At 40.5% G+C, this 27,019-nt stretch overlaps 1 protein-coding gene across 2 annotated transcripts in view; it reads left to right on the forward strand.

The window, feature by feature from the left end:
- The window catches only part of ptprub (protein tyrosine phosphatase receptor type Ub), a 700,336-nt gene that overhangs the window by 516,652 nt on the left and 156,665 nt on the right, over positions 1–27,019 (forward strand). For both annotated transcript variants that reach the window (XM_034175133.1, XM_034175134.1), the window contains exon 13: positions 9,200–9,236. In XM_034175133.1, the coding sequence (XP_034031024.1) occupies positions 9,200–9,236 (37 nt within the window). The remainder of the gene's footprint in view (positions 1–9,199; positions 9,237–27,019) is intronic.

The following is a 27,019-nucleotide window of genomic DNA, read 5'->3' on the forward strand; positions in this document are numbered from 1 at the left end:
ACTGAACGAGCTGGTCAGCTCCACTACAGTCCCGTGCAGAGGGTGAGAGGAGTTGTCCATGATGGATTTGAAGTTGGCTAACACCCTCCTCTCAGCCACCTCCTCCAGAGAGTCCAGAGGACATCCCAGGACAGAGCTGGACTTCCTGACCAGCTTGTTCAGTCTCTTTCTCTCCCGCTCTGTGCTGCCCGGGGCCCAACAGACGACAGCATAGAGGAGAGCTGAGGCTACAACAGAGTCGTAGAAGGTCTTAAGCAGAGGCCTACTCACTCCAAAGAATCTCAGTCTCCTCAGGAGGTGGAGGCGACTCTGACCTTTTTTGTACAGGGCGTCGGTGTTGTGAGTCCAGTCCAGTTTGCTGTTGAGGTGAACACCCAGGTATTTGAGACTGTCCACAGTCTTTATGTCCTCCCCCTGGATGTTCACCGGTGGATGAGGTGGTGGTTTCCTCCTGAGGTCGATCACCATCTCCTTCGTCTTACTGGTGTTGAGACACAAGTGGTTGTGCTCACACCAGTCCACGAAGTCTGTGATGAAACTGAAACAAGAGGTGGGTAGAGGTAACAGAAAAACACATCACAACAACCATTTGATATCGTCCACAGAGCTGTTGTATGTGAATTGGAATCCATTTGTTGTTCAGTGTTGTCACATTAGTTCAGTAGTGGCATTCATATCTCTGAGTCCTCTGCCTGTGAGATCAGGAAATTCTTGGGAAAAGCTCACACTCATGCAGGTGCCCCCAGTGGTTGGAGAAGGCCAAGGGTAAGCCCACATGTCACCTGGCTCCAGCAGATTGATTTATACTTTCGAGAGATGCTGATAGAGCAGTTGCCCAAATGGATGGTTTCCATTGTGGATTCAAGGGGGTTCTGTGGCGTTATGGATGCGGCAGCACTCCCAGACTTGACCTGACCTGACTCGTGGTGACATGTATCCCTGAACAGCTCTGGGGGTGGTTTGACTGATCAGGTCACAGTTCATCATATATGCATCAAATACACAAGAAAAATAAATTGGAAATAGCCAATACAAAAAGAGTAAACACTCAACATTGACGGTGGCAGAGAAGAGAACACTGGTCAAACTGCTGGACATTATGAATGATGCCAGTCACCCTCTGCACACCGTCATCAGCAACCAGAGGAGCCTCTTCAGCCACAGACTGCTCCTTCCCAAGTGCAGGACCAACAGAACAAAAAACTCCTTTGTCCCTCAGACCATCAGTTTGCACAACTCCTCACCCGGGGGAGGAGGACTAACAGGAAGACAGAGGACGGGAAGAAGAGGAACAGTAGTAGCCAGTAAACTAGTAGTGGGCAGTATTTCTGCCATTTATATTTGTTTTTACGTTTTACAAATTGTTTTTTATTTTTACTTTTAATACTCTGTGTGCTTCTTACCCTGTGTGCTACTATACAATGCTGATGCAGCCTCAGTTTCCCTGAGGGAGTCTTTCCAAGGGATTAATAAAGTTCTATCTAATCTAATCTTTAATCTCTAGCAATAAATAAATAAAACCTTCACCTAGCTGCTTAATCTCAACAATCAGTGGCTGCTGAGTGCTCTGGCAATTTGGAGTTAATCCTTTAAGGAGCCATTAAACCTTTCTTTTGTGTGTGCTTCCTTGATACCACTTGGTGCACATACACATGACACTCTGATTGATTAATTGATTGGTTGATTTCATTTTCAGACGACATAACACCCATTTCTTGAAACTTTGCCTTTTCATTGTATAGAGAAGCATATAAATAAAAAGGGCAGTTGAAGTTTTAAATCAAATATATTGACTGTAAACATTGCGTTGTTGTCTGAGTGCATCTGGTTTGTGGAAATGAGTCCGTTTGATTGACAACATGCTATCTTTACACTATGAATGTGTGTTTTCAGATCTACTATTGTTATGTTAGGAAGTTGTTTAAGTCTGTCTGTCTGAGATGGGTTTTCAGTTTATCAAAGCAGTTTGACTGGAGTTTGAAGAAAGCATTACTCGTTTAGGCACATTTGCATAATTATCCCATAATATCTGAATTAGTATCTGTAAATCTTAGTTTGATAAAACATCTCCTCGTAGCAGGATAGAACTGGTTTACAGCTGAGGATCTCATTGGCGGTGTTTGACAAAAGTCCTTTTCACAGCATGGAGATGTGCCGTTGGCTGAAATTCAAACAAAATTAATTCCTTTTCATGGAGGTGACTGGTGTGAAACCCACCACTAAAACCTCTACCTTTCATATCTCTTTTGCCTTATTCAAAAATCTCTAAACTTCTTCTCAAACACTTCACCACAGCCGACACATATGACATACAGTTGTATGTAAAAGTTTGGGCACCCCTGATGATTTCCATGATTTTCCTTTATAAATCATTGGTTGTTTGGATCAGCAATTTTAGTTAAATATATCATATAGCAGACAAACAGTGATATTTGACAAGTGAAATGAAGTTTATAGGATTTACAGAAAGTGTGCAATAATTCTTTAAACAAAATTAAGCAGGTGCATAAATTTGGGCACCCCAACAGAAAAAAATCCATCAATATTTAGTAGATCCTCCTTTTGCAGAAATAACAGCCTCTAAATGCTTCCTATAGCTTCCAACAAGAGTCTGGATTCTAGTTGAAGGTATTTTGGACCATTCTTCTTTACAAAACATCTCGGGTTTGTTGGTTTCCGAGAATGGACAGCCCGCGTAAAATCACACCACAGATTTTCAATAATATTCAGGTCTGGGGACAAAGATGGCCATTCCAGAATGTTGTAGTTGTTTCTCTGTATGAACGCCTTAGTAGATTTTGAGCAGTGTTTAGGGTCATTGTCTTGTTGAAAGAGCCAGCCCCGGCGCAAGTTCAACTTTGTCACTGATTCATGAACATTGTTCTCAAGAATCTGCTGATATTGACTGGAATCCATGTGACCTGCACTGGCCACACAGCCCCACAGCATGATAGAACCACCTCCAAATTTTACTGTAGGTAGCAAGTGTTTTTCTTGGAATGCTGTGTTCTTTTTCAGCCATGCATACTGCCCCTTGTTATGGCCAAATAACTCAATTTTAGTTTCATCAGTCCACAGCACCTTATTCCAAAATGAAGCTGGCTTGTACAAATGTGCTTTAGCATCTCTTTGTGCAAAGTTCACTGTATAGTTGAACGATGCACAGAGACGCTATCTGCAGCAAGATCATGTTGTAGGTCTTTGGAGCAGGTCTGTGGGTTGACTATGACTGTTCTCACCATCCTTCGCTTCAGCTTATCTGAGATTTTTCTTGGCCTGCTACTTCAGGCCTTAACTAGTACTGTGTTCCTCACAGTGGAAACTGACAGCTGAAATCTCTGGGATAGCTTTTTGTATCCTTCCTATAAACCATGATGTTGAACAATCTTTTCAGGTCATTTGAGAGTTGTTTAGAGGCTCCCATTTTGCCACTCATGAGAAGAGATGCAAACAGGGGAAACATTTGCAAATGGCCACCTTAAATACCCTTTCTCATGAATGGATTCATCTGTGTAAGGAGGTCAAGGGTCAATGAGCTTACCAAACCAATTTTGTGTTCCAGTAATTAGTGCTAAATGTATTCAAATCAATAAAATGACAAGGGTGCCCAAATTTGTGCACCTGCCTAATTTTGTTTAAATAATTATTGCACACTTTCTGTAAATACTAGAAACTTCATTTCACTTCTCAAATATCAGTGTGTTTGTCTGCTATATGATATATTTAACTGAAATTTCTGATCCAGACAACCAATGATTTTATAAAGGAAAATCATGAAAATGATCAGGGATGCCCAAACGTTTGCATACAACTGTATTTTTTCATCATAGCTTGTGAATAAGAGGCGACTAAAGGTTTCTGTCCTATTATACTGATCCTGTTATTTATTTATTTGATTGTTTGTGAACCACAGAGACAGGCTCCGGCCTGCTGTTACCCTGAAGAGGACTACGCCATTTGAGAAAATACATTTTTTTTGTGTGTGTGAGGAGAACAGTGCAGGCCCACGCACATTCAGTCACTTTCACTTTCAAAGGGATCATATTAAGAACCTTTTCAGCAAGCTCATATATGTAGTTCTCCAAAAGGAGATATTAAAATATGTAGTTAAAAAGACAGAGACACTGAGGTGATAAATGCAAAAAATGTAGAGAAAACATTTGTGCATTCGTTCATTTTCTATATCCCATTATTCCAATTAAGTGTAACGAGGAAGCTGTAGTCTGTCGCAGTGGTCATTGGGTGAGAGGCGAGGTGCACCCTGCACAGGATGCCAGTCTGTCACAGGGCTCAAGAAAACTGTGCCAAAATTTGCAATTCTTTGAATGGCCACATGAAGGTTTCTTCAAAAGCTTGTCAGTTTCCACACTTTTTCCCACACTGAACACTCCATTTTAATACAATAAGTAAGTCAATGTAACTCAAACTTTGAAAAAAGTTATAGTCACTCATTTCCATTCATGAAACTAACTCAAAAATGAATTGTTGTCATAACAACTCAGTTCCTTTAAGTGCATTTAAAGTTTGGGGGCATTTAAGTGTTGTTGATGTATTTCCAGTGCATTTATGTAACGGAGGCCAGCAGGTGTCGCTGTGCATATGTAGTTAGTAAACCTCACTCCCAACAGCTCAAAAGAATTCTCTGGTCACAAGGCCAGAGCCCTGGGTTTTAGGCTTGGTTAGAGAGTCCAACTTCCATGCCAGAGATTGTGAGTTTGTGTCCCAAAGGGAGCGAATGGGCAGAGTCATAATAACACAACGCACAGTCAACAAGTAAACCAAAGAATGTATCAAAAAATCTAATCCAAAATGTAATGCAAATTTTTTAGGCAGACATTTATTTGTCACTTTTTTCCTGAAAAACATAAACTAGATTTACATCAGTTTAATTAACTATACATTAAGTTACTAAAACTTTAACAATTAAATTGTTGAAAATTATTTTATTTAAGTTGGCAAACTCAAATGGTTTAAGGCTTGGTGGAGGCTAAATGGTTTCCTCAAATGGTTTGAGTTCAACTAACTCATTGAGTTTTACAGTGCATAGAAACCCATGTTAAATTGTCCAACTTTACAGCCTAGTACAAAAAGTGGTTTTGTTGTCTATATCTAGCTATAAGAAGGGCAATTTTTTTATATAACTCATCAATTTGAAAGATTTTAAGAACCTATAAAGTTATGATTCGTTTACGGACATGGCTGCTTTCAGTTAGGGCCCCGCTCACAGTTGCTGCTGTGGACTTTACTATGTTTGTCTTTCGAAGAGTTTTATAAAAAATATATCTGAGATAATATCGCTTGCTGTGCAGTTAATCCTATGAATGAATAATCTAAGAAGTCTGTGCTTCAGTATTTTTCTTTTCAGTGAAATGTTAGTATTATTGAAGCTGTATGTTAACACCGTTAATACTAATTAGCAGGTATTCGTAGCTTCATGATGCTAGCTACAGTGATAGTGCTAGAGTTATAGGCAGTATGATGGTTGTAGTTTTTATTATTTATACCCAAGCCACCCATTATAAGTACCACCACCTAGTCCACAAAAAATGTGGTTTAATCAGTCATCCGAAATGAATGAATGAATTTATTCAGCACACACAGACCAAAATGACAAATTAACCTCACAGTGAAAACAAAGAAATCAATCCGACAAAGCGCCCAAGCTTATAAGCGCCCACCCCTTTAACCAAAAGAATATATATATATATATATATATATATATATATATATACACACACACACACACATACCCATGACAACTGATACAAAATTTAAAGTAATCACTAAACTAAGATTTCAAAACACAAACATGCAACAGCAGTGGACCATGCACAAACCCCAAAAAACCAAAACAAAATCGATAAACCTAATTCATCATGCTGTAACAAGTAATTAAATAATTTTTGAAGAGCCTTTTGAAGCCAACCAAGCTACCAAGCGACTTTATGTTATCTGGGCACAAATTCCAAATATTAACACCTTTATCAGAGACACAATGACTTTTTACTGTAGTTTGAATCTTCGGTTTTTGAAATAATAATGTTCCTCGCAAATTATGACTGGAGTCCCTCATTTTGAACAGGTCCTGGACATGTTGTGGTAAATGGACTACATTTATATAGCACTTTTCCATCTGCATCAGATGCTCAAAGCCTCACATTCACCCAGATGTGAGGGTGCTGCCATACAGGGCGCTCGCTACACACCGAGAGCAATAGGGGATTAAAGACCTTGCCAAAGGGCCCTTAGCGTTCTAGTCAGGTTGGGATTTGAACTGTCTCAAGCCCAATGCCTTAACCACTAGACCATCACCTCCCCTTGTGGTAAAAGGTTACTTTTTACTTTAAACATAATTTGTATTATGCTATAATCAATTAGGTCCCAAAATTTTAAAATGTTTAAGCAGACAAACAATGGATTTGTTGGCTCACGATATGGTTTATTACTAATAATTCTTATGCCTTTCTTTTTTAGTAAGAATATTGAATTTGTATTCGTTTTGTAGGTAGTTCCCCAAACCTCAATGCAATAGGTCGTGTACGGAACTAGTAATGAATGATATAAGGTAACTAATAACTGTTGTGGGAGGAAGTATTGTGCTTGATACAAAATGGCAATGGCTTTTGACTTTTTTGATTTAACGTAATTTATATGTGTTTCCCAACTCATTTTCTCGTCAATAAAAACCCCAAGAAATTTAGTTTCATTTACAAGTTCAATTTCAATATCGTTCACAAGTAAATTCCTAGATAAATTCCTGGGTTTATTTCCAAATATGATACACTTTGTTTTACCAAAATGAAGCGATAATTTATTTGAATCAAACCATTCTTTGAACGTCTGTAGTTCCCTCTCCATCATGTCCAGAACCTCTCCCAAATGATCCCCACTAAAAAACACAGTCATGTCATCAGCAAACAATATGCAACTCACATTTTTTGAAACCAAACATATGTCATTAATATACAAACAAAACAACAAAGGCCCAAGGACTGAGCCCTGGGGGACCCCACAAGTACACTTTAAGAATTCAGAATTTACCCCACCAGCATGAACATACTGATACCTATTGTGCAGATAACTTGCTATCCAGTCATGAGCTAATCTTCTGATACCATACTTCCATAGTTTATCCAGTAATAAGGTGTGATCTATACTATCAAATGTTTTCTGTAAGTGGAAAAAACACTACTGTATATTGCTTGTTTTCAATTGCATTCTTAATATGTTCCACAAAATCAATCACCACCAATGAAGTAGTCCGATTTTTTCTAAATCCATATTGCTGCTCATTTAGTATGTGTTGTTTAGATATAAAATCATTTAACCTCTTAATAAATACCTTTTCCAAAATTTTTGAAAACTGAGGTAACAATGAGATTAGCCTATAGTTTGAAAGTCACCAGATTTGAACAGTGGTGTTACTTTAGCTATTTTCATTTTGGAAGGAAATCTGTCAGTCATTAATGAAAAATTACAAATATAAGTTAGAGGCTTAGCAACACAATCAGTAATATTTTTTATCAAAAACATTTAAAATTAACGCAATCCGTAGATTTTTTTTTCCTTTTAGTTCATGAACTATATCAATTATTTCATATTCATCAGTTTCTCTGATAAACATTGAATCCGAAGGGTTATTTCTTATTATACTGTTATCCCAAGAATGCATATTAGAAGGTACTGTTGAATTTGCTAATTTTTTTCCCCACATTAGCAAAATAATTATTAAAATGATCTACTATGGTTTCCTTTTCCTTAACAATTGTTTCAGTATTTGTGTAAAAATATGTTGGATAGGCTTTGACAACTCTTTTATTTTTGATCATTTCATTTAATAGCTTCCAAGTACCTTTAATGTTTTTTTTTCCAATAAATCACTGTAGTACTGCCTTTTGCAAGATCGCATAATATTGGTAAGCTTGTTTTAATGTCTTGTATTTACTCTCAGCCTCAAATATTCTGAGTTTTAAGAATTGATTGTACAGAAATTTTTTCTTGCATTCAACAGTCTCTTTGTGATCCAGGGTTTAGTGGTATTTCGCTCATTACCAAGTTTTAACATCAATGGGCAATGTTTATTGTATAAAATGGAAATAATGGAGATAAATGATTCATATGATTGATCAATATCCTCGATATAAGTGTCACGCCAGTTTTGGTGCATTAAATCTTTTCTAAGATTTGCCATAGATTCCTCTATTTTCCTTTTGAAATTTGTGATTTCAGTATGTTCAATTTTATCAACTAAGGAATTATAAGCAACGAAGACTGCAAGTGATCACTAATGTCACTAATAAGCAACCCACCCGTTAAATTCCCAAGTGTCGATGAGTTTGTAGTAATCCTAGTTAGATGCATTATTACTGGATACAATCCCATACAAAACACAGAGTCTAAAAATTCAGCTATTTGTATTTGACTGTAAGTATTTAGAAAATCTATGTTGAACTCTCCACAAACAAAGAAAAGCTTATTATTTTTAACTGAGTTGTACAATTCTGTTATTTTCTCCACAAAAATATTTGTTATATCCGGAAACTCTATAGATGTAACTTATAATTATGTTTTTGGATTTTTCGCATGTAATTTCCACAGTAACACAATCCATGATGATGTCCAAAGAAAAGGACATATTGTGAACAATTTCACAGTAATGGCAAGATCTAACATAGAGTGCCACACCTCCACCCCGCTTATTCACCCTATTTTTGGCAACAAAAAAAAAGAAGCAGAACCCTCAAACTGGACAGAGTCAACATACTCATCTTTTAACCACGTCTTAGTCACTGCATTAACTGAAAAACATTTTTTAGCAGTTTTTAAAACTGCTAAAAAAAAAAAAGAACTCTGATGACCTAACCCATTAGCCTTAGCTGGCTTAGTGACTTCAAGGTAGGTGGCCATGTTCAGGCTTCAGCTGCCCTGTCCAGCTCATTCCAGTCTTGCCCATTCTCCACCTCTTTACCAATTTATGTTTTGGCTGGGCGTGAGGCAGAGTCGGGCACTGCCAAGGTGGTATCATTTGGAACCGCCTCATCTGAGCTTCAAGCCCGCTTTACAGTCTTTGGATGTCACAGTATTTAATCTATAACTCATATTCCAGTTCAGTGTTTGTAGGACAAGTCTTTTAATTATGTTTATGTGCAAAATGCAAATTAAAAACTCTTTCACATCTTGTGTTTTCTTTCTCTTTTAGGAGTCCAGAATAAACTGCATCCGCATTGCTCGAAAAGGTAATTCAACATGAATCTCTCTTCTTCTATACACAGTCTGACCTGGAATAAAATTTTCTGCAGTATTTCCTTTCCTCTTGTTTGTTTTAACATGATAAATGAAGTTTGGAATTCCCCAAGCACTCTATATAGTGCATTAGTGTTCCCCTCTGCTGAGTACAGAGCTGGCGATTTGGTCACATTTCTGGGTTGTTTAGCTCTGAGCCTCAGAGAAATGTGCAGCAAGCAGAGAGGGAGCAGAGGTCAGGCTTTCATCCTGTCTGTTTGGGGGCAGATGATGGGACATGCAATATCAAAAGCAGCCTCTGTTGTCATCACCAGCACACTATAGATGGATACATCTGAGGGCTTTGACCCCAGTGTGGTGCAGAAGAGTCCGCCAGATCAAAACGTCCAGGTGGACCTGCCTTGACCTGTCAGCATGTGAGTGTGCTGCTCGTCTCTTCTGCAGCTTCAAATTCTGGATTCAAAGGGACATGAAAAGGGCAAGAAAAGTGAGTCTATCTCCAGATGGCAAAATAGCCCCTCTGTCATAGGACTGGATCAGAGCATGGCAAATAAAGTCACCTTTTTATAGTCACCAGAGCACTGCAGCAATGAGCAGAGCTTAGCAAGCGACGGGTCAGTAGATGGATAGACAGGCTTTATTGTCATTTCAAGCTCTTCACCAAACAGTGCACACGAGTATATGAGTATAAATACTGTACAATGCTAAAGTAATGCTAAAAATAGTGTGTATTGCACATATGACTACAAAAATATTGCAAAGTTGTCATGTTCTTATACACTACTTTATTATAAGGCTGCAACGCTATGTGCGCTCTGATTGGCTGATTACCAGTCGGCTGTTTTCCCATATCGGACTGGTTACCATGACCATATGTATTTTTGTTTTACAAACCAGGAGGCTAAAAACACGATTAGAAAAACCAAGTCAGATATGAAAATTAAGTTAGTGGAGGTGAAGAAAGCGAACAGGTCTGACTATGAGCTCAACACCGTCAGCAGCAGCTTTCATATTCGGGCGATACTGTTTGCGTGTTTATATATATATATCTGTACGGGGGATATCAGACAGAGAAAAAAATGCTGCTGTGCTCCCTTAACACTCTGTCTTTTTTAAAGGACTGTGTCAAATTGTCTGTGATCTGCATACCCAGTAACTTAGTGCTACTGACTGCTTCTACTGTGGTGTCATTGGTGAAGAGTTGTGCGTGACTGTGCCTGGTCCTCCTGAGGTCAACGATGATCTATTTAGTTTTTTGACCTTCAGGACCTGGTTGTTTGTAGTACACCCGTCTAAAAGTTGCCTCACCTCTTCTCTGTAGGCCAGCTCATTGTTCATGGACTTGGCTGGGTGTCGTTTGCAGTGAAGGCCTCTTTTTGTTCATGAAAGTCAAGTAATGAGACTTGACCTTGGCAATTGACATATTTGACTGCAAGCTTTAAAAAAATTTTTGTTTGTTGTAACTGCTTGTACCTTGGTTTTAATTTATCAAGACTTCCTGCCCAACAATTAAGAATGTCTAGGTCCTATTTGTTTTCTGCAGCTTTATAGTGACTTTATATTGGTATTGACCTGTCAGATCTCAGAAGCTCAGCAGTGCAGGACCTGGCTAGTACTTGAATGGTTACATTGGAGTTGCCTCAGGAAGGGCATTCTGCGGTTGTTGTTGTTGGATTTGTTATAGGCCCTAAGGCCCATTGGTGCCTTTGTTTATCCCTGGGTTCTCCAGCATGAAATCGAACCCAGGTCTCCATATGGGTATTCCAACTCCTATCCACTGACATCTCGATTTTTGATCTATAACTTGAAACAAAGAAAAGATCATATCTGGCAAAAAATTTTCTCCATCATCAAAATAAAAAATATGGTAGTTTGGGTTACAACCACAAGAATCCATCATTTGTATTTTTACCCTCACGTTATTCTTTACAAATGGGTAAATTTGCATTTAACTTGGGCTTAAACAATAATCAAAATGTCAAACAATCCCTCAACAAATTATGTCAAGGTAAAATTTGAGAAAAATGTCCCATTTTATTTCTGTCATAAATCAGGAACCTAATTAAGGTATAACCACATTTATAAATACATTTTGGGTGACATGTTAAAGCTGGTGTTGGAGCAACTCCTACAGTATTTGGCCCCTTGGTATTTCACACATTTTAATTTATTTATACCATTTCAAATACAAAAAAAAAAAAAAAAAAAATCAGGCTTCTCAGTATATAAAATGTTTAAAATTATCTTTCTTAAATTCAAACTCAAAGCAAAACTCTACAATTTCATATAAATTAATTAAAAATATAAAAGCCAAGATGATGGGTCACATAAGTAATGGGTCTTTTTGGTATAACACCTGTAAATAATCGCTTTTATTGCCAGTTTTCTTCAGACAAGTGAGGGGATGGATACATGAACATTTCCAAGTCACTGAATATGTCTTGGACTTTATTTACATCAATTATGAAGAAATGCAAACAGTATGGCACTCTGTGGTAAATCTGTGTTCTGAAAAACTCAGTGACTGAGAGTGAGGAAAGCCACCAAGACACCCAGACAACCCAGAAGAAGTTATAGGCTTATGTGACTGTGATTGGAGAAATTGTGCACAGTGCATGTTTTGGATCTTGTATCACCAGTTTTCAGCTTCATGATGAAGTGATACAGGGGAGGATTTTCTTTCACCAAAACATCATATCTAGACTTGCATCTCAGATGTACCTTCTGGCAAATTGTAGCTGTAGTCTTTTTAAGAAAATCCTCCTCTGTATCCATCCCCTGACTTGTCTGAAGAAAACTGGCAATAAAACAGATTATTTACAGGTATCATACCAAAGGGGCCCATTACGTAGGCAACTCCTCATCTTGGCTTTTATATTTTGAATTACTTTATATCAAGTTGTAGAGATTTGCATTGAGTTTGAGTTTAAGGAAGATAATTTTAGAAATGTTTATATTGACAAGCCTGATTTACTTTTGTATTTGCAATGGCATAAATTAAAATGTACTTATTGTACTAGTAATGTACAATTATCTTTTTGCTGCACATCAGGAGAACAGAAATAATCTAAATTCATAGAAATAATGTTGAAAAAGAAATCTAACATTGAAACAAGAGATGAATGATGAATAAAAGAAACATAAATGAAATGAAAGCAACATTAAACAAAAGAAATGAGGAAAAAACAAGAGCATAAGCATAATGAAAACTCATGATTTCATATGAAAAAAAATATCTTTGTGTGATGGTGTAATTCTGATATGAAGTCAGCATGTTGATGTATGCAAAAAATAAAATAAAACAAAAAAACCCAACCTTGAATGATACAATATTGTGTGTCAGCGTTGAGGATTCCAATAACTTGAAAAGGTCAAGGTCACAGCCACGTTTCACCCGGCTGCAGCAAATACATGTTTTTTGGGCTGTAGACTGGTTGGTTGTCTGTCTTGAGAGTTGCCAGTCAGGAGCCGCGGAAGTTCCACAGCGAGGTGGATGCGCTGATGTGCAGCACCAGCGCATGCTTCCAGACCTGATCTGAGTAAATAGATTGGAAAATAATTCTGCGGGTGATTTCCAATTTCAAGGTGCGACAGGTTAGAGAGTTTTTTTTTCCTTATGGTTTGTGAACTCTACCATTACATAACCTCTGCATCATTGGGTCCTGAACCATTATTATCAAGCAGCCCATCACACGCACAGTGGAGCCAAATGATTCTGGCTTGGATAACAAAGCTGGAGATTACATTTCAACTTCCAGGTGACAGTTTAATTAAGGATCCTCGAGCAGGCTCAACACAACAATAGACTTCCATTTCTCCTCTAAGGGCCAATTTCCACCATCGGGCAGCTGGCAGGTGCACGGATTCATGTGGAAATTTATTTCATGGTGGTGTTTGACTTAATAGAAATCTCAAAGCTAAATGTGGTGAAACTGCCTTATCTGTCCAAAACGTCCACAAACTGAAATCGATTTTTCTCCTCATCTACATTTTAGCCGGTATAAAATACTCCTGTATTTCACTTGTGTGGATAATTGAAAATGAAGTCAGAGTTTTCCATAAACAGCTCAACCTGAGCTTAAGCTGTTTTGAACGGAGCATGACGCAGTCTAAAATCTAAGCGCTCATTTCCAAGAGTTCAGTGTGGAGGGTGATGCCACAGCAGCTCACGTGTCTGGAGGCAACTTGAATGCATAATTTTCATGAAAATGCTCATTAAAATTCCAGCGCTGTGTGGCCGAGTGAGGCAGACTAGAAGACGCAATCCAAACGTGTGTGTGCGATAAACGGTGCCGGAGCAATCAGAGTGTGCCTTTTTATCACATGATGGGTTTGAACCAACGGGTGATGTGAGAACAAAACAGTGGGGGAAAAAAAAAAAACTGCTGGCAGCTCTGGGATCAGTTCTCAGAGTCACTAAATGTAACCAACACGGACCTGTGGGAAGGAAAAGTACCATCATCTTCAACTCAAACACTCCTCCAGTGGTTGGAGAAAAGTAAAAATTCAGGTCTTAAAAACTGTCAATTGAAATAGCTGTTTCTTTTGCATGGCATTTATAAAGTTTTATCTCTTGTATTAAAATACTTAAAAGACGGCAAAGCAGAATGCACATCACAGACTGCAGACTGCACTGATGGATAAGGATTTGTAGTCAACAGTGATGATGTCCTACATAATATTACATTGGTTGAATCCAATTCATTATTCATCAGTGTGATATTAAAGAAATGTTACTGTATCCGTCCAGATTGGATCATGAATCTGTACACTACACGTCCGATGACAAACCCAACTCTTTTTTTGTTGTTTGCATTCCTGTATTTGTCTTGCATCGTAATGTTCAGCATAGTTTAGTTTGTGATAGTGTGTGTTATAATGTCACTGCTGCTTTAAAAGCTCTGTTCTCACATAATAGTTGTCTTGATGGTGATTGTGTAAAAATGCAACTTACCACAGCTGTAGGATGTGGGGAAAAGCTTGAAAATGGATCTTGAAAGTACTTGAATTTGACCTTGAAAATGGTGTAATTAGTAAGAAGTTGGATGTCAGTAAGAAGTTGGATGTCTAGTAACTTCCTACTTTTAAATTCTGATAAGACTGAAGTTATGGTTCTTGGTCCAGCGAGGTATCGGCATCAATTTGATCAGCTAGCACTTAGCTTAGGTTTGTGTGTTATACATCATACGGATAAAGTGAGGAACCTTGGAGTAATTTTTGATCCTACGTTGTCCTTTTATCTCCACATTAGAGACATTACGAGGACTGCTTTCTTCCATTTGCGAAATATAGCGAAGATTCGTCCCATCCTGTCTATGGCTGATGCTGAGACTTTGATTCATGCATTTGTCTCTTCTTGATTGGACTATTGTAATACTCTATTTTCTGGCTTACCGCAGTCCAGGATTAGGGGTCTTCAACTCGTTCAAAATGCTGCTGCCAGACTTTTGACACAAAGCAGAAAGTTTGACCACATTACGCCCGTTTTGGCGTCCCTGCACTGGCTTTCTGTTCCTGTGAGATCGGATTTTAAAGTACTGTTATTAGTTTATAACATTGTTCATGGACTTGCACCTCCCTATCTGGCTGACCTGGTAAGCACCTATGTACCGGCTCAGGCCCTGCGTTCTCAGGGTGCTGGACTTCTGTGTGTTCCCAGGATGAATAAAAAATCTGCCGGTCACAGAGCTTTCTCCTACCGTGCTCCAGCTCTGTGGAACGATCTCCCGGCACACATTCGGCAGTCGGATACTGTGGAGACTTTTAAGTCACGTTTAAAGACTCATTTGTTTTCCCTGTTTTATCATTAGTGTTATGGTGTGTTTATATTCTTGTATTCTTTTATGGTCGTCTTTTTATTGTGTTTAAAATTTTTAATTGTTTTTTTATGTTGTGTGAAGTGCCTTGAGACAATTTCATCGTGAATTGGCGCTATATAAATTAATAAATTTGATTTGAAATTTGATTTGATTTGTGTATGAACTGTGGCACTTGCGAGCAGGTATAGTATACCTGGCCATGGCTGACCAGAGGCTCCTTCAAGTTCACCCCCACGACCTTGAGACTCTGACCCTGTGCCTAGTTGATGGACATTGCAAACCTTGTTCTCAGTTGAACTGCAGCCTTGATAACTTGGACAGCTTAGACAGCTTGGTGAAAGAGGGGAAGAGTAGAATCTTATAAATGAATGCTGATTCTCCTTGATATTTCCCATCAAGAATAGTGGGTTGCAGGACATTTTCATCATCCTCTTGATTGTTGTTCTTGTACAATCGCAGAGGTGTGGAGGATCCAGATTTCTAAAGCCCCCATCACACATAGCAAGAATGTGGAAGAGCCATTGTAACACGGCAAATATTTCCATTATCCGGCACAGTCTGTAAGAAAAGAGGCGTGGCCAGCCGTGATCCAAACTCATCCGGAGTACCTCGTCCACACCTGCACGATGGCATCCGAAGCCTAAGTAGACAGCAGGTGGATGACACAGACTGCTGTCAGACGGCTATAAAAGGCGCTCAGACTGTCCGATCTCCAAACGTCTGCAAGGCAAACCAGAGTGCTGTTTTCCTCTCGCACACGTCCGCGCGTGTGTGTGTAGCACACCTGCGCTCTGCGCACACACATGGGGCTGTAATCATCACTCAACTGTGTGTATGTGTGTGTGTGTGTGCATAACACTGCAAGGGCCATGTGTGCCCAGCACGCGCCTGCCACTGGACACGTGGACAGCTTCGCTCCAATGTTTTCTGGCAGTTGGGCCGTGCAGTCCCTCAGCCTTTCCAGAGAACTTTCTTCTTTCTTGTTTGCCCACTTCAGCAGCAGAACGCAACTCTGGACACCGCGATAGTTGGATTATCATATGGAATAATTTTTCTTTTGGGTGAGAGGAGTCTAACCGCAGCTTCATGGTGCTGTGAAACACTCCTGGAGCGCTGTTGGAGGTGAGATTCATGTTTATTAATGCGCTGTAACGGCCTGGCACAAGCTCCATGTCATACAAAACTTGGGCCTCCCCCCCCAAGCTGGTGGCAGCACGACTACATGTTGCTGCAGCTACCACATACTTACATCGCCTCAATTCGGACAATGGACTGTTTCAAGTTTAATGCACGCAAACAATGTCAAATGTATATGTGTTGCCTTAATTCTGATGTGTGCCATTATTATTAATCCACAAGTAATAATTGTGGATTAATTGCTGTATCTTGTCTGTGGCAATTTGAGTCTGGACGTAATCTCATTGTTGTTGCACTTGTAATGACAATGACAATAATGACATCCATCCATATCTCCTACAGGGTTAGAAGGTGAACATTTATAACAACATCAGTCCCATCCGGCTCTGAGCTTGACGCGTGCAGTGACGAATTACTGTGCTCCACGGAGAGGCAGCTGCCCGTGTTATCATGGAGACAATAGTTTGCATTATTTACGTTGCCCATAAAAAGGAATGGATAAATATCTGTACTGTAAGGTCTATTGATGATATAACTGCCCATTCAGATTCGCGGCACCATGTGCGCAGCGGCGCATGGAATTTTCAGTTTGATAGCTGCTCACATTCACTGTACATGATAATAATAATGAATTATTATCATGATGAAGTGTGCCACATACAGTTCAACATTCCTTTGCACTTCAGACGGGGTGGGGAGCAGGGGGGGCATTATTATATGTGGCACTGCAGGTCATACCGGCAGGCATACTGTGCCAGAACCATCTGGAGGTTCCTTCATATGCGCTCAAATCTTTTCGGATCCCATTTTACCGTCATCAGAATATGTAACTTGCGGTTAGATGGACCTCAGATAACACATGGATCGCTGTCGGATGGGTGTCCCATCTCGACTGCGCTCAGAGAATTATGAACATGTGCCACCGGCCAATTTTCACCAAGTGTGTCGATTTCCACAGATGGCTGTCAGAACGTTTTGGAACTGAAATCCAACACCTTTCGGATGTGCATCATTTCATAAGTTTGACGCCACTCTGCGTGATTCCGGCTATGTGTGACGGGGGTATAAGCAGCATTATTATATGGTATGGGATTTTGCCAACTTTTGATTGGCCCATTCGACACTTTCTGAGCTGTACCACATGCCGAGTTGACCGCTGGTGGAGCTGAGTAGACCGCGCATGCGAAACGAGTACACCTCACGTGCAGTGTAACGCTAGCTAATTGAGCGACACCTATCGATAACGACCAATCAGATAACGCAATATAACACCTACTTTGGCTGTCAGTTTGTTAACAAGATGGCAGAAAACAGGTTTGCGTCTGTTAGCGACGCTGACTTAAATGAATTTTACACGAAAAAGATGCGAAGAACACCCGCAGAAATACACAGTCAGCAGCCAAACTGTTTCGCAAGTACGTCACTGAAAAGGGACACGCACCCAACTTTGAAACTTATGACAGACGGATGCTTGACGGAGTACTAGGTCAATTTTACGCGGAAGCTAGACAGGCGAATGGCGGAACTTTATAAGAAAACAAACCTGATGACTCTTCGTCATGGACTTAACAGGCATCGCCAGTCGATCGATGGGATGTTAGTTGGTGCAGTATGACAGTAATAATAAAGAGCTGAAACTTGAGATTGATTTTTCAGTTTTAGTATGTTTGACAAACTCCCAGTTTTCTTGTTTACCATATAATAAAGCAGTTATAGACTTTTGATTTCGGTATACCCGTGATTATGCAGACCTGGTAAGGATGGTGGATGTATGCAACCCAGGGGGCTACAAGCATGGTGGATGTATGCGACCCAGGGGAATCCGACTGTTTAATTAAAACAAAGCACCGCATAATCACGGGTACACGTCATCAAAAGTCTAGAATTATATATTATCTGTGCTCCATCTTTTCAGGTAAACTTGTGTGGGAGCAGCCCTGGAACTCAGTGGGATAGTTGACAGCTTCTTCTTCTTTTTCCACCTATAACAAAGAATCAATCTGAAACTGAACCTGTTTATTTAAAGCACTGTAATAGAATAGTTATTGTATTTTAAATTAAGATTAAGATAAACTGACCCTGTCAAAGCAGAAGAGGAGTAGACTTGAATGGAATAGTTATGAAGTTTTCAGTGAAAGTTGGAACAAACTGATCTTGTCAAGAGGGGACTGAACTTGAACATCTGCTGGCAGCTTGTGTAGCAGGTAGCAACTCATGTGGTTGACAAACCTTTTGGGTACCAGGATGGCCTGCTCAAACAGCCAGGTTGGATTATTGTAATGGTCGGTTATGTTTGGGAAAAGCAGGTAATCTCCAAGTGCTGTAGCTTATTTATAGCCTAAAATCACTGTGTTGAAGTGCTGCTTCCAATGGTGTGATTATGTTTTCCCCATACAGCAGTTCTCAACTTATAAAGGTTCTAACCAACCAACAATCACAATAATTCTGGCTAAATCATTGCCTGTGCTACAAAAATGTACAAACTGAGCAGTTTTGAAGCCACAGTACATTTCCAGTATCAGGCCAACGACTCATTTCTCTGTTCACATTTACCAGGCAGCCGTTATTGATTAAGAGAATCCTGCCAAGTAATGAAATGATATTGTCCTAGTTTCAACTTTATTGGGGTTGAGGGGTATAAAGCACTCATGAAGTGCTGAAGGCTGTGGATGGTTGGGCTAAAACACGGCTCCGTTTTCATTTTCTCTGCCCCAGATCTGATTGTTCTCCAGCAGGCTGCAAGTTACAGCTCTGTCCTCAGGCCCACTCTGACTTTCTGCTGCTCTGGAGATAGCTCGTTCTCTTCCAACACGCTCGTAAAGGCTGTCAAAGCCTGGAGGACAGATCGACACACATAGGAAAACTAGATCAGTGGACTCCTACAACAAGATGAAGGAAGATCCATTTACATAAGGACAAAGCTTTAAGCCGACCAAATGAATAACCTGCTATTATAATAACAACCTTTCCAGTAGCTCACAGACATGAGGGCACCTTGAGATTATACCGAAGAACTGTGTCAATGATTTCTTTGTGTAGAAAACATACAACATTTAACTCTGTGTTGAAACAAATGGATCTCAAGGTGTTAAGCCAAGTGGCATCACATAAAAAAAAATGTACATTTCTAACACAAGATCTCAACATTCTCAAAATAAAGATTTGGCATTAACAGCACCAAGTACATTATATATGAATACATATTTCTCAATCTCCTATGTAAATATCTTGAAAAATACAGACTTATAGTTGTACTGTGACAATTCACTTATGATACTTGGGTGCCTGTTCTATATCTATCATAATAGGACACCGCAGTCTTGTTTGAACCCTGCGTGATATCGCGGGATTTGACCACTTATGGAGACCTGCAGTCCCATTGTGTAATATATACAAGGGCGCAATTTAGAACTAGAAATTGGGGGGGGACAAAGTGTGAGGCCCGCAGGGCCGAAGCCCACAGGCCGGGGCTCGCTTTAGGCCCCCAGAAGCCAACGGTTTCTAGATAAGATCAGATGCATTCTGAGCATCCAGAACAGTAATTTTAATGTTTTGAGAAGAACATAAAGTGGACACCATTTGAATTATACAATTTGAAACAGTGGATATACAGTGAGGAAAATAAGTATTTGAACACCTGTGAAAATCAGTGTTAATATTTGGTACTTTAGCCTTTGTTTGCAATTATCTAACTGGAAGACCACAATACGTCAGACTCAATAACTGCACCTTGGACACAGTGATCAGCAGCACTGGAGCACCACAAGGAACCGTGCTCTCTCCAGTTCTGTTCACTCTGTACATACCAGACTTCAATTACAACTCGGAGTCGTGCCACATGCAGAAGTTTTCGGACGATACTGCTATTGTGGGATGTGTGCGAGAGGGACAGGAAAGAGAGTACAGGGACCTGATACAGAACTTTGTGGAGTGGTGCAAATCAAACCACCTGCAGCTGAACATTGCCAAAACAAAGGAGATGGTAGTGGACTTCAGAAGGTCCGGGCCCACTCTGCAGCCGTCTCCATTGAGGGGGTTGATGTGGAGGTGGTCCAGACTTACATATATCTGGGGACACTTATGGATGATAGGTTGGATTGGTCAGCCAATACTGACACCGTCTACAGGAAGGGACAGAGCAGACTGTACTTCCTGAGGAGGTTAGGGTCCTTCAGGATCTGCCATAAACTCCTGCGAATGTTCTACCAGTCTGTGGTAGCCAGTGTGCTCTTCTCTGTGGTGGTCTGCTGGGGGAGCAGCATGAAGAGGAGGGACGCCGGGTGACTGGACAGGCTGGTGAGGAAAGCTGGTTTAGTGCTGGGAACAGAGCTGGAGACACTAACATCAGTGGCAGAGAGAAGGACCCTCAGTAAATTGCTGGCCATCATGGACAATGTTGAGCACCCTCTGCACAGCGCCATCATCAGGCAGAGGAGCTCATTCAGCGGCAGACTGCTGTCCCAATCCTGCCACACGGACAGATTCAGGAAGTCTTTTGTCCCTCAGGCCATCAGACTGTTCAACTCTTCCCATCTCAGTAAGAAATAATCCTGTTTGACCTTTTATTGCTTTCTTTTGCACTACCAACACTGTTTACACTGCTTACTTCTTTGCACAACCTACACTGTTCACATTGTGTACTGTTTACATCTGTGCTGCCTCCTCACTACTGCACTACTACATTTACTCCTCCGTCATATTCTCTGAGACTGGATGCTGTACTTGCACACATTTTATTTTTATTTTTAGTTAGTAGCTTTTATTGATTACTCTATTTTTCTTTTATTTACTTAACCCTATTTTTGTGTGTCTGGTGCAATGTGTGTGTCTTGTCTAATGTGTATTCTGCTGGATGCCTTGAATTTCCCTCTGGGATCAATAAAGTATCTATCCACCCCCATGCTTCACAGTTGGGATGGTTTTCTTGGGGTTGTTCTCATCCTCTAAACATGGTAAGTGGAGGTGATTCCAAAAAGCTCTATTCTGGTCTCATCTGACCACATGACCTTCTCCCTTGCCTCTTCTGGATCATCCAGATGGTCACTGGTGAACTTCAGACGGGCCTAGACATGTGCTGGCTTGAGCAGGGGGACCTTGCTGCCCTGTAGGATTTTAAATCATGACAGCATCATGTGTTACTAATGTAATCTTTGTGACTGTGGTCCCAGCTCTCTTCAGGTCATTGACCAGGTCCTTCTGTGTAGTTCTGAGCTTTCTCAGAATCATCCTTATCCCGCAAAGTGAGATCTTGCATGGAATCCCAGACCGAGGGAGATTAACAGTCATCTTGTGTTTATTCCACTTTCTAATAAATAATCATAACAGTTGTTGTCTTCTACCAAGCAGGTGTCTTTTATACAGGTAACAAGTTCAAACAGGTGCAATTAATACAGGTAAAGAGTGCAGAATAACAGGGCTTCTTAAAAAAAAATTAACAGGTCTGTGTGAGCCAGAATTCTTGCTGGTTGGTAGGTGTTGAAATACGTATTTGCAGCAGTAACATACAAATAAATTATTAAAAAATCATACATTGTGATTTCCGGATTTTTTTTTTTTTTAGATTATGTCTCTCACGGTGGACATGCACCAAAGATGAAAATTTCAGACCCCTCCATGATTTCTAAGTGGGAGAACTTGCAAAACCGCAGGGTGTTCAAATACTTATTTTCCTCACTGTAAGTACTTTATTCTGAGAATAGCCAGCATTGATTTTATTAACATCCTGGTGTAAATAAGGTGTAGAACTCAAAAAGAATGATAGGTTGAGTTTTCATTAAAAAAAAAACAACGGCAGTGTGGTAAAATGTATTCATAAATATGAAAGAACATTAATTGTTGAATAATTGTTAACTATTGCATACTGTATTTTTTTTTCTCAAGATTTGTTTTTGCATAAGTTTGAAAAAACAACAGATCATAAGTTTAGGATAAATTACTTATGAATTTCATTTTCAAAGTGGCACTAATGACAACACTCATACTGAACATAATTTCGCTTGCATAGACTGATTTTGAAGATCAAGCAATAATTGCAGATGAGCTTCCTGAGGTCCCAGATAGCTTTTCTGATTTCATTTTCTAACTTTCAGAATTTAGTAAATTAGCATATGGTCCATTGATACTTATGTGTAGACACTAGTCCCTAGAGGCAACTATTTTTGGTTTCTAATCTGGGCAAATGCCCTCCCAGAAAATTCCGAATGTGACAAACAAGAAACAGGTGTTGTAAACAAGTCAATGCTGCTAAAAATACAAACTTGCAGAAACAAAGATACTATTCTGACATGGTTTGCACATAAGACTGGCATAGCATGTTTCAAATACACACATATATATCAGAAGGTGGGGGGGGGGGCATACCATATTCTGTCTCCCCGATTGAAAAGGTGGGGGGACATGTCCCCCCATCCCCCACCAAATTGCGCCCATGAATATATACACAGCATAACTTCACACAGACAAATAGTGTACTGTTTTGTTTTCGGCTGCAATCACCAAAGCAGTCGCGAAAAGTTTTCTTTTTTTTTTTTTCTTCGGTTCCCAGTGGAGAAGGGAAGACAAAGCGAGTGGGAGACGTTGTGTCAGTATGTGTTAGCTTACACAGCTAACCAGAGTAGCTCCATTCTCTTGCCTACAAAACCGCCTCAACATGTTTGTGCTCTGGGTCATAAACAAACCACAACACATGTCCGCTTTCCCACCACAATGTCACTTTTTCTTTGCATTTCCATTTTGCTGTTTTTTTCCATGGAAATAGAGAAATTACTTTGTATCTATCATATTTTACCCCTTTAGCATCCACCCTTAGAGACTACGGTGCCCAATTCTTAAGAAGTTCCATTGCATGAATGGTTAGGTGATGTGCCTCACTTCACCATCTTTAGTTAAAAAGGTAAGTACATTTAGTGTATGCTGCATAAATTATGGAAAATGATCTACAGCTGTGGTTCAGACTCACATGTAGTTTGTCTGCCTCCTGAGCTTTGAACATTCTGTGTGCTTGTCGCTGAGATACACCCAACTAACACGCTAGCAACTGCAAGGAGAAACAGGATCCCTGCTATGTTGGCAAACCTTCAACAAAAACAAAGTGACAGGAAATTAACACCAGAATTTAGCATTATATCGAACTTGTGGCCTGGGATAGTGCCAAAGCAAAGTAATTAGTTTTAATTACAGATGAGAACTGAACACACTATGGATGGCACAACACCACTTTATCATGTCCAAAGTAAATGGTAAATTGACTGCATTTATATAGCGCTTTTCCATCTTTTTCCATCAGACGCTCAAAGTGCTTTACAAATAATGCCTCACATTCACCCCAATGTGAAGGTGCTGCCATACAAGGTACTCACTATACACCAGGAGCAACTAGGGGATTAAGGACCTTGCCCAAGGGCCCTTGGTGATTTTTCGGTCAGACTGGGGTTTGAACCAAGGATCCTCTGGTCTCAAGTCCAATGCTTTAACCACTAGACCATCACCTCCACTAAAAGTGATTCCAATATTGGAACCTTCAGTATCATCCTATACTAATTCTAGTCCAATATCCTATATTAAATCAAGTAATCTATTTGTCTGGCTGTACTTTGCTCACCTAGGCATCCAAAAAAAAAAGTAATCAACTCAAACTGTGACGCAACTACTTGACTCCGCTAAAAGAAAACGTGCCCAGTCCATGATATGAATAAGATATGCAGTAAAAGACTTGAACTGGATCAGATTTTTTTCCAATTACCATATTTTTCAGTGTACAAGGGTAGGCTGAAAAGTTCTAAGACTCTCCATGAAGGAGTAATGCATTAACTGCATTATAGTGAGCCTTAGAACTTTTCAGCCTACCCTTGTATAAGTCACACCTGTGTATAAGAGGCACCTGCCATAAAATAGTTCTTGAATAGGAACGAAAAACAAAAAACAAATATAACTTCCACCAAAGTGTAAGTCACACCTTTTTATCTGTATTATAAGATCTTTCATTTGGGATTTTTATACATTATTGCAGTGTACAATTTATTACTGCCATTTTTTTCTTTTATTATTGGAATTTATTTTGTTTAGTACTTTGATACCTGGGAAAGACCTATATAAATATTTATTATAATTATTATTGTTAGCAATGAACAGATGATTTTTCAGAGTATAAGTCACACTGGAGTATAAGTCGCAAGGCCTTCAAAACTAGTAGATAAACAAAACAAAGCATTAAGAGAGTAAGTAAATTTGTCCAGTGCCAACCCAAAATATTGTAGCAGAGCACCCCTGTCTTGACTATTTCAAAACCAGGTTTAACATTGTTCCAGAGTCCACATCAAACTGAAGACGCCACTATCTGAGCCAAATGGACCCTCAGTACATCACCTACTGATTCCAAACAAATGGTTTCAAACATTCCAATTGAGTTGGTGTTGAAACATGAGAACAGAAGTGAATGAAATTGGTTCACGCTGCTTCTAAACTTCGTATTTAAAGGCTACCGTCAGGGTAGGTTCTGTACGTGCACTAGCACATATGTCGCTTGTTTTACTGTAATGCAGCAATATTATTCAGGCCGTACAGTTTCTTAATAAAGGAAGTCATTTATCCCTGCTGACTTTTCTCCTGATTGAGTAGTTGTTGGTTGCAGTTCCCATCCACGTATTGGTTGCATTTCTTATGCATGCTGACTAAATAATGTTGTAAAGCTGTCTGAGGCTGTTTTCTGTGCACAGGGAAGCGTGATTAGTTATAACCTCTTATTTGAATGTGTAATTGACACATTGCTTTTCCTGTGGGATATCCATCAGAAGAGGAAATTCTATTGATCCTTTTGCAATTGATTGAAGAGGTTTATGATATCTGGTAGAGGAGTAACCCACACAGCTGGTTATCTTTTAGCTCCATCATTTTGGTTTCTTTCTACTGCTTTTAAACCATTGCTGTGCTTTTCCCTGTCCCACATCACCAGACAACGCCACCGTAAAACTGCAGATCAATGTGAGGCAAGTCCTTTTATATGCAGTCAATAGGCCTGTTTTCCCACTGCCATGAAATGATTTACTTATCTGCAGTGGTGGGCAACCAATAAGTTAGCTTTGATAACCGCTAATCCGCTAACTGAAAAGTTAACTTTTATAACGATAAACCGATAAATTGAAAAAAAAAATTAGCAGAAGCTACAGCTAACCGCTAACTTTTAGTACTGACTTGGTACACTATCAGCTACTGACAAGCCAGTTATGAGTTTAAGCACCACCGACGCTTCTGAGTAGAATCAAAGGCGATCACAAATCCAACACAAATAATGAGTCAGAGCTTCTGTCTTTGTGCGCCCTGCCCACTGCTGTAAGGAAGAGTCATTTACATTCAACATACACTGCTCCAGATTTGTGGCAAAAGGCATTAAAAGCAAAGCAGGTTTGACTTATGGTTTGATTTAAAAATCAAACTTATTCCAGACAGTTTATTAATATTAATGTTAACTCACTGGTTGGCTATTTATTTATTTGTAAAAAACCAACACACAACTTACTGTAACATATGTGTTGGTTTTGTTGGGAAAGTGTAGGTACACGGACCCACAACAGGGGGCGCAAATGAACGGACAATGGAGGAAGTCAAATAACAACACTTTACTGTTGTGAATGGGCACAACAAATACAACAGATTACAACAATGGACAAAAAGCCAAATCACAAAAGGTGTCGTGTGGGCAGGCTCGAAGATAGGAGACATCTGTCCAAAGCAGAACCGGAACCACACGATTTCCTCCGCCACCAGACCCCGGGAATACTGGAGCCGCCAAGTCCCAAATTCCCAGGTGGCCACTGCCTCCGCGTGTCGGACCTGGTACTGCTGGCGAGGAACAAAGAAACAATTAAATGTGGGCGCGTTTGCACCCAGCAATCCGCACGGCAGGAAAACTACCTCCACCTCTCGTTGGAAAAGGAGTCTGTTATACAACGCACAAAAGTCACAAAAGGTTACTGTCACACAGTTAGCTGAGAATGTTACCTTCCAGGTAGAACGATATCTCGGCAAAGAGGTGGAAACGTCGTCCTGCTGATGTACCCCTGCCAATCAGATGATTGGTAACAGCTGTTGCAGGTGATGCGTGACAGCTGTCACCCTGGCTGCTCCTGTGAGGCGGCTGCACCCTCTGGTGCCTGGAGCCCGCACTCCAGACAGGACGCCCTCTGGTGGTGGGCCAGCAGTACCTCCTCTTCTGGCGGCCCACACAACAGGACCCCCCCCTCAACGGGCGCCTCCTGGCGCCCGACCAGGCTTGTCCGGGTGGCGGCGGGAGAAATCGGCCAGGAGGGCCGGGTCCAGGATGAAGCTCCTCTTCACCCAGGAGCGTTCTTCGGGACCGTACCCCTCCCAGTCCACCAAATACTGGAAGCCCCGGCCCATCCTACGGACATCCAAGAGCCGGCGTACCGTCCAAGCCGGCTCGCCATCGATGATCCGGGCAGGAGGCGGCGCCGGACCCGGAGCACAGAGGGGTGAGGTGTGATGTGGTTTGATTCGGGACACATGAAACACAGGATGGATCCGCAGTGAGGTCGGAAGCTGAAGCCTCACCTTACGGATTTTGAAAGGGCCGATGTAACGGTCCTGTAGCTTGGGGGAGTCCACTTTGAGGGGAATGTCCTTTGTGGATAACCACACCTCCTGCCCTGGCCGATACGCAGGGGCCGGGGTCCGCCGACGGTCTGCATGGGCTTTTGCCCTCGTCCGGGCCTTTAGCAAAGCAGAACGGGCGGCACGCCACACCCGACGGCACTTCCGTAGGTGGGCCTGGACCGAGGGCACACCGACCTCTCCCTCAACCACCG

This window comes from Thalassophryne amazonica, chromosome 7, assembly GCF_902500255.1.
Source record: "Thalassophryne amazonica chromosome 7, fThaAma1.1, whole genome shotgun sequence".
NCBI classification, from domain to species: Eukaryota; Metazoa; Chordata; class Actinopteri; order Batrachoidiformes; family Batrachoididae; genus Thalassophryne; species Thalassophryne amazonica.